This window comes from Furipterus horrens, unplaced genomic scaffold (genome assembly GCF_987537825.1).
Source record: "Furipterus horrens unplaced genomic scaffold, mFurHor1.1.pri manual_scaffold_4, whole genome shotgun sequence".
In the NCBI taxonomy this organism is placed as follows: Eukaryota; Metazoa; Chordata; class Mammalia; order Chiroptera; family Furipteridae; genus Furipterus; species Furipterus horrens.
Window position 1 is genome coordinate 35,226,081 of NW_028327174.1, and position 8,542 is coordinate 35,234,622.

The following is an 8,542-nucleotide window of genomic DNA, read 5'->3' on the forward strand; positions in this document are numbered from 1 at the left end:
TCACTTACATATTTAATTGTCCACACAGTAATCTTAATATTAAAGAGTAAAATGATACTTTATATTTTTAAACAATTAAATAAAATGAAACTTAATTAAAATGTACATATTATAAAATGTTTATACCCACAATTTAAATAGGAAAAATATCCATGCTTGTTAGGTATTTCATTGTTATTATAAAAGCAAATAAGTTGACCAGCAGAGGGCACTCATTTGAAAGGGGGGAAGAGCTGGCCACAGCCTGAGAGAGAACTTCAGTTACAAAACTGCCATGTGTTACCTTATTTTAAAAAGAGAACGTTTTAACATATTTAACATATTACAGGTTTAAAAGAGGTAAAGCTTAAATCTATAATCTATATTATGTTAGAAAATTTAACATAAACCTTATTCAGGGACTTGGAGTTTAACAATTTACGGATGTTTAAAGCTATGTGTAGCACATAGTAGGGTCTCAACCTCAGCACTACTGACATTCTGGGCCAGGTAATTACTTATTGTGGGGCTATCCTGTGCACCACCCACCGCAGGTGCGAGCAGTACCCACCTCGAGTTGTGACAACAGAAATATCTCCAGATACTGCAAAATGTCCCCTAAAGGCAAAGTCATCCACCCCACTCCTTGATAACTTGATACATATATACAGAAAGCAAGCAAAATAACAGTTTGCAAGTCTACATAATGCTTTTAACACCACTCTTCAATATTGTTTAATATTACAAAATTTCTCCCTATAATCTAAATACCTTATTCAGCAAGTAAAATAAATTCCATAATTAACATGAAAAAGTAAAAAATAGAAAAACTGATAAAATCTTGGTGATTACAGCTCAGGACACTAAAGATGGAACAAATCAATCCAATTGAATAAATTCTTCCTTACTGAGAAGGGCATGAAACTCGGGCTGAACTGTGTCATCCTAATAAAAGCATGCAGATGTCAGTGAATTAGAGCCTAGAAAACAAAATACTTTTTGCTACACCTATTTTTACTAGTATGTTATATCCAGTAGATAAACATAATAAGTATCTGTTAATTGATCAACTAATCATTCTGATTTCTATGTTTATAACTACTTGTATTTTTTTAAGACAAGATTTTTCTTCTTCCATCAAATTTTCCCTTGCTAAACACATCTCAGGGAACATGTTTTCATAAAAGCAAAGGATCTCTAAGCTATAAAAGCATGTTATTTCTAGCCTGGTATGTTTGGGGGATTGCTTTGAATTTTTAATAATCTTGCACCACTAATGAGATTTCATTATCTCTGGGACTCTTTGATGGACTCCATAAAAGATAAAGGTAAAATCTTTCAGAATAGATGTAAAGGTGATTATCATGTGCATAGCCTCAAGCATAAACATGCTCCACAAATGTCATACCTGTGTAATTCTATACCATATCTCCACAATTAACATGCCATTAGATGTGCATAAGATCAAACTTTGTTATACTGATAATCTGAATTAGCCTCCAATATTACATACTTCTTTGCTTGAAGGCTAATTTTTCATTTTTTAAAAGTTAGACAATGATACAGTGGAAATTTCATTTAACTTAGTCTCAGAAAACTCAAAATGCCACCACTTACTAGCCAAGTATCCTTAGGAAAATGACCACCTCTCAGAGACCATTTTCATCTATAAAATGAAAGAAACAATGACCACCTTCCTTATCTATTTCATAGTATATAAAGCTTTGCAAATTCTAAACCACTAGAAAATATGGTATTACCTGATTAAAAAACTTTTTTCTCAATTTCTTTCAATTTGTGTTAATGCAGAAAAACTGATGAGAATTCCAAATGTGCAAAGTCCATGTTCCTCTCTGTTTCTCTGACCTACGTTATTCACTAATCAAAACTTAACACCAGTAGTGATATCGCATCCCTCCTTCTTAACTTTTTACAAAAACATCAAGTGAGCAGTTTTGCTTAACTATTTATTAAAATAAACTAATAAATTATCTTGCCTTTCTTTTAGTTGAACTATACACCAAAAATTTAAGTGTCAGTTGCCTAAGAGACAATCTCTGTGTGATTGATGCCTTTTCCCAGGTGTCTCAGCCAGTGAGGGAATGTCAGTTTCAAAGTTCACAGGTAATCAATGTTCCCAGAATCAAATCTTATAGTATGGCAGAAATCATCAGTCATGGGTTTGAGTCTATAAACTTTTTCTACTTTCTTCCACAATCAAGGATTAACTTTTAGCTTTAGTTCTCTAAGGTTCATATTGCGCTTTAACAACTGTGACCGATAGGTTTCCTACACATAATATTTATGACCTCTGATAGGAAACAGCATATTGGAATTCCTCAGATTTTCAGAGAAGATGGTGGTTACTTCTGCTAAAACCATCTTCCAAAATCCCAGGAACACTTCAGTGCTTAACCTGAATTCTATTTAAAACTTCCTTTCACTTCTGATTTAAATGGTGAAGTATGCCAAGTAGCTTTGGCTTTAGAAATGAGTTAACTATTTAATCCCCTTTTAAGACAAAAAGAAAACAAAATCATCATACAGCATGAAGTGACTTGTCAAGAAAAAATATATAGAGACTATTTTATAGATAGTCCACTTCAGTTAGACTCTTCCCATTTACTAATGCAAATTTTTAAACTCGGAAGTCAAATAAAAATTGTTTCTTTGTTCAAATCAAACCTTTGTAAATAGCAGTTATTTCTCCATTTTTATCCTGCAGTACCAAAAATATATGGCATTTCCTTATAAAACTTACCTAATCAATCCTCAAAGCTCTAAATTGCATAAATATCCTCCCAAGGCTACCAATGCCCTCAGAACCTAACTCAGTGCAGTCAAAGTGTTTCTTCAAGGCATTACACAACTTGAGACTCAGAGCAAGTTCTGGGAAATTTTTCAGAGCTGATTTGAAAGACTGGTATATCATATCTAGAATAACAGCTAAGGGGTTAGAACTGCTTTAAACTGGGGTAAAGAAGTCTAAGAAGTAACCCAACAATATAAGTATTTCAAAGATGAGGCAGTATACTTATTTCCATCTCCACTGATGTTAAACTTAACATGTAGACTCAGATTATGCATAAAATACGGTTAATTTTGGAAATGAGTTAACAAGCACAGTTGGGCCATCCCCTTCTGTAGGTCTTTGGAATTAAATTAATCCTCATCTGCTTGATACTACCTGACCTCTCAAGGTCTCTTTCAGGCCTTTATTCTATCGTTTTGCTATTGGCCTTTACTTTGGTAATATTTTCATTAAAATAAAAAAGTCTGAAAATTATTCATTAATCAATTTGTAATAAAAATAATTCTAATATTTCCTTGAGTAAATTAAAAAAGGGCTGCAAAATAAAGCTAAGGATTGGTAGTGGTACCCTTACGTATATATATCTCTGTCTATGGATATATACATATATATATATATATATATGCAAAGAATGAGCTTTTAAAATACATCAGGTAGCTGTAGGTTTTCCACTACTTCAATGTGAAAAGAAGGAAATCAAAATACAAAAAAAAAACAAAAAGACCCAAAACATGAAAATAGCCACTTAAAAAAAAAAGACTGTTAGTACAGATAAGATGTAAATTCACATTTTCACCCTCTCACAAAACTCTGAAATGGACTTCTAATCAAAATGCACACATAATAACACAGAATGAATGTTAATGAATCTTGATATTCTCCCAAGAAGGGCTGTCCATACCCACAGTTATATATAACTTTAAAGTCTTGAAGCCTAAGTACATTTCTGATAACTTAATAAAATTATTTTCAAATAATTGTCTTATGATGAGTAGTCAAAAAATGATCAAAGAAAACTATTTTTTTACCCAAAGGATGGACCTGCACAAATCAATATGCGTAATATTAAAACAGGCTTTACCTCTATTGTAGGATCATATTCATCCACAAAGTGATTCTGAATTAGCTGTATCGTCAAGGCACTCTTGCCTACGCCACCAGCTCCAACTACCACAAGTTTATATTCAGTCATTTTCAGCAGGCCTTATAATAAAAATAATGAAAATGTGACTAAATTAGAACATGTGTCACACACGAGGTTAATATCATCCAAATACTCTATAAATACCTTTTCACACAAATTCACCTTCTTGTGGGAAATTCTTCAAACAGCTCACAAAATTCAATGACAAAAACTTCAGTTGACTACAGATGTGTATTGTAATGAATTGCACTACATTTACAAACGCCCCCATCAACATTTCTGAAAAATGCAGCCAGAGTACAAAGTTCTTTTATCTTATATTCAGGTTCTCTGTCTGAACAGCAGCCTGCTGTTCTGTAGCACTTAATGGCTCTCAAAGGAACATGCCATGATTTTACTCAGTACAAGTGTCTAGCACAATGCTCTACACCCTGTGGACACACCCACACAAAACTGGTGACAGCTCTCTCTCCTGGTTGGCTATGGCCCCTAAGAGTTTACAAGTGGATATGCTGAGTGTCTTTGTTGGAGCCAAGAGCTATAGAAAACTTTTAAAAAGCATCATCATAGTTAGTTCTCCTGAAGAGTTAGCAAGAATTAGATGGGAGTTGTGGGGGGAGGTGGAAGGATGTCAAATAAAGCTGCACTGTGTAGTGAGGAAATAAAAATTGAGACCCAAAGCAGATAAGGACAATATTTGATGAACATTTAAATCTGTAGAATATCTGCTGGGGAAAATCATGGTGTAAATACTAAGAGAACTTTAGAAATTTTGAAATATTCAGTATAGTTGGTTCGATCATCAATCACACTCTCTAATCCTATATTAGTGCTGAAAATAGCATTTTGCACAAGAAAAATACAATTATATAAAATTTAAATATAAGTACTCTTTTAATGAGAAATTTTTTAAGAGATGTAAGTGAATATTTCTCAGTAATTCACATAACTTTTACACTTTGCATCTCATAAATCATCTCCCAACAGTTGCAATAAACACTGACAACTTGTAAAGTTAACAGTACAAGACAGAAAGTATTTTTCAGTTGGTTGTTTCAAACTTTTTGAAAGAAATGAGTTTATCTATTTTTATCTCCTCTCCTTCAATAACTACATGCTATTATTACAAATGAGGAACTGCAGAAAGAATGGCAGTAAATGCACAATTTATTATAAGGAGTCCCAAATTAATGAAAGTGCAGATAAAAGCACTGTATATAGGCAGTATCCTACTTAGTAAAGACCAAGAATTATTCAAATAGGCACAAAAAAATAAAATATGGTTTTCCAAATAGTAACATACTAACCACCTCCTTACCCTATTCCTGAGCCCTCTCACAAAGAGCAGACAGGCGGCATAACTGTTATCACAGACGGTTACATTACAGCTCCCAGGCCTACTCTGTGCCTCCGATCCTTACTTGCTCTTGTCTAGAGCCACCTTGGGAGCCACTATTAATATGTATCTCATTTATTCCAAATACTGGCCACAGCATATGGGACAGATAAGGAGAATCACACTGCAATGTATCCCTGCCCACCAAACCCCACAAAACAATTTGGATAGCATGGTACAGTAGCTCTCAAAATGTGGTCCAGGAAGCCATTAGGGTTCCTAAGGCTTTGTGGGAGAGAGGGTCCAAAAGGTTAAAAACTGTTTTCATTAAAATACTACAATGTTGATTACCCTTTCCACTCTTGTTCTTCCACAAGTGTTGAGTTTTCCAGATGTGTGATACCAATAGATTGAATGAAAAAAGAGATATGAGGATCCAGATGTCTTCTATTAAGTTATATAATTAAGGAGATTACAAGTGTTAAACAATACACCCTTCTAATATTTTTGTTTTGAAAAATACTTATTTTTCATAAAAAAGTGCTATTTATGTTACCAAATAATGGTTTTATTTCTATTTTTTAATGAATTAATAAATGCTTAAAATTCTCAGTTTTTGTTTCTGTGATTGTAAATATTGGCATAACCCATGTAGGGATCTTTGAAAACTTTTGAAGAGTATAAAAGGGATCCTTACAACCAAAAAGTTTGCTAGCCTAGATTTTGTGGACATATACTGGATTAGAGCTTTGTTTTATAAACATATGTAAACTCTGAGAGAAACACACCTCCTGGTCTTCTTGTTTATGAATGGCTGTTTCTGATTTTTTAAAAATCCTTATATTTAATTATAAAAATCATGTAATATTTAAGCCCACTAGAGAGAACTGGGTTCCCAAGGAGGCTTACTGGAGATCACATCCCCCCTCAACCAAAGCTACAAAAGCTAGCAAGGGGTGGAAATGGGACCAGAACCGAACATCTTGTTAAGGGGGGGAAAAATCATTTTTATTTGTCATAAAACTGAATTATCATGGTATCTACCATCTCTTAAAACCAAGTCTGCCTCTATATGGCTACAGTCTCAAAGCAAGGAGTACCGATATTAACCATATTTGATGTCTATGTTTGAGTCACCATTTTGGACCTAAGAGTGATTATCTTACATATATATGGTTGATTCTGAAATGATTATTATGAACAGACTTTTTCCAATATCTTTTTAAATGACTGTTTCCATTACAAATGTAACATATATATTGTGTAAATATTAGAAAATACTTTTCTGTTGTTAACACCTAGCTTTGATGGATATCAAGATTTAAGAAGATTAGCTTAGGACTTCAGCTACAGCATGCACATGCCTAAGAGTATTTCAAGCAGTTGGCTGGGAGGTTGCTACAATTAACTCCTCTTGTAATCAGTTAAAAAAAAAAACAACTGTGTGCTGTTTAAGAGTACTGTAATAACTCTTGGGACGGAGGTCAAATTTTAAGCATGAGGGTAACACAGAAGAGATAAGGGGAACAGGAAAATAAAACTTCAAGGCTGATTTTGGCTATTACTGTCTACACTCAACTAGCAAAGGGAAAGCCCTGCTTCTGCTCTGCGGGTTTTCTGCGTGTGTTTCAACTTGACAAAGCAAAACAGACCTTCTGGGATTAACTTTTTCCTTTTCACTAAGTCACAGACTTTACATTGTAGGGTGTTGGCCACCTGTTCTTCCATCAACATCTCTACCTCCTTTGTGGCCACAGCAATGTCACAGCCCATGCATGGGGGAGGGGAGCAGTCAGGGACTCGGCTGCAGATGCATTTTTTTCCCCAAACACAATACCCTCAAAGAGTGGTCCCTAAGCACTTTCCTATGGTCTTCCAGAACGTGTCCTCCCCCCTTACTCATATATCCCCTGACACACTGAAAAGGACCACTATTCGTCCGGTCTGCGCTTGAGGGAGAAGTTTATTCCTTCATCCAGAGATGCTAGATGCAGCAGAGAAGACAGTCACCACGGCAAGCCGAGTGCTGGGAAGGGAGGAAAAGGTGCGGGAGCGACGGGGGAGAGGGAGAGGAAAGGACGACGAGGGGGAGGGGAGGCTGGAGCGCCGCGGGAGTCACCTCCACCGCACCCCGCCGCCCCGAGGGACAGCCGCCCGGCCCGCGAGTTTCTCCCCGGCCGCCTCCAGTCGCGGCTCTCGGGAGGAGGAAGGAAGGGGTTCCCCGTCCAGGAAGCAACACTAGCGCCGACCGCCTCTAGCCTCACCCTCCTCAGCCCCGCACAGCCTATTCCTCATTCCCCGCGTCGCTGCGTCCCCGCGCCTCCCGCGGTAGACCCCTCCGTAGCGCCCGCCCGCCCTCCTGGGCTCGGCGCCCGCGCCCCCTCCCCGCCCCTCCGGGGACCCCTAATTCATTCACTCGCCGTCGGCCCCGCCCGTCGCGGACGCGGAGGGTCGGGTCCAAGGCAGGGGCCCAGGAGGGGTGGTCCGCTCCGTACCTCTCTCCCGCACCTGGGAGCCGCCGAGCCTCTGGCCCCCGCCGCCGCCTTCAGTGCCTGCACCGCGCTCGCTCCCAGTCTGAAATGGCGGGGGCCGGGAGTACTGGCCGAGCAGCCGCCACCGCCGCCGCCGCCACCACAGCCACCGCGCCGCTGTGCCTTCGCCGCCGCGGCCGCCGCCTAGGGAAATCGAGTTCCGAGAACACCGATGAGTTCGGGGCCGGGCGGCCGCAGAGGGCAGAGCTATCGACGCGTTCGGCGCTCGACTCCTCTGCAGACGGGCTTGCGGGGAGGGAGCGGCTGAGGGCGGTGTGGGAAGAGGGAAGAGAGTGAGCCGGGTAGGCGGAGCGGGGGCCGGGCTGCCTCTGGAAGAGGGGTGGCCGGAGCAGGGGAGGGAGGGAGAGCCGAGCCGGCGGGGCCGGCGGGGCTTGGACGGAAGTCAGAGAGGCCCCTCGGCGGGGTCACTGCTGGACCCACGCAGCCGCCCGCCACCTGGTCTCGCCACAGAGTGGGACCCCGGCCGTCATGGGGTCGGCCACGCGCACACCGGAGAGACACCCTGAGCGAACCCACCGCACCCCTATCGGGTCTACGCGGAGAAGCTGCGAAAATCCCGCCATGTCTCGGCATTTGCCTGCACTTGTTCACATTCATTTACTACCATTCAGTGCGTGTAAATAAACAGCAGTCACCAAATGTGGGAGGGAGGAGACCGGGCAGACAGCCCCCCCTTGCCCAGGGCTTTCTGTTCTCAGCTGGGTGATAACCAGCCGTAA

General features: G+C 39.8%; 1 protein-coding gene across 3 annotated transcripts in view; it reads right to left on the reverse strand.

The window, feature by feature from the left end:
* KRAS (KRas proto-oncogene, GTPase) overlaps positions 1–7,950 on the reverse strand; it is a 33,127-nt gene extending 25,177 nt beyond the window's left edge. The window contains exons 1-2 of one of the 3 annotated variants that reach the window (XM_090272933.1): positions 7,767–7,824; positions 3,873–3,994 (exon numbers count right to left, since the gene is read on the reverse strand). In XM_090272933.1, coding sequence (XP_090129059.1) covers positions 3,873–3,983 — 111 coding nt within the window. In that variant the 5' untranslated portion in view covers positions 3,984–3,994; positions 7,767–7,824. Of the gene's footprint in view, positions 1–3,872; positions 3,995–5,622; positions 5,665–7,766 lie in introns of those variants that run through there. The other 2 variants (XM_090272934.1, XM_090272932.1) reach the window with 2 other exon arrangements.
* Positions 7,951–8,542: the final 592 nt, after the last annotated feature.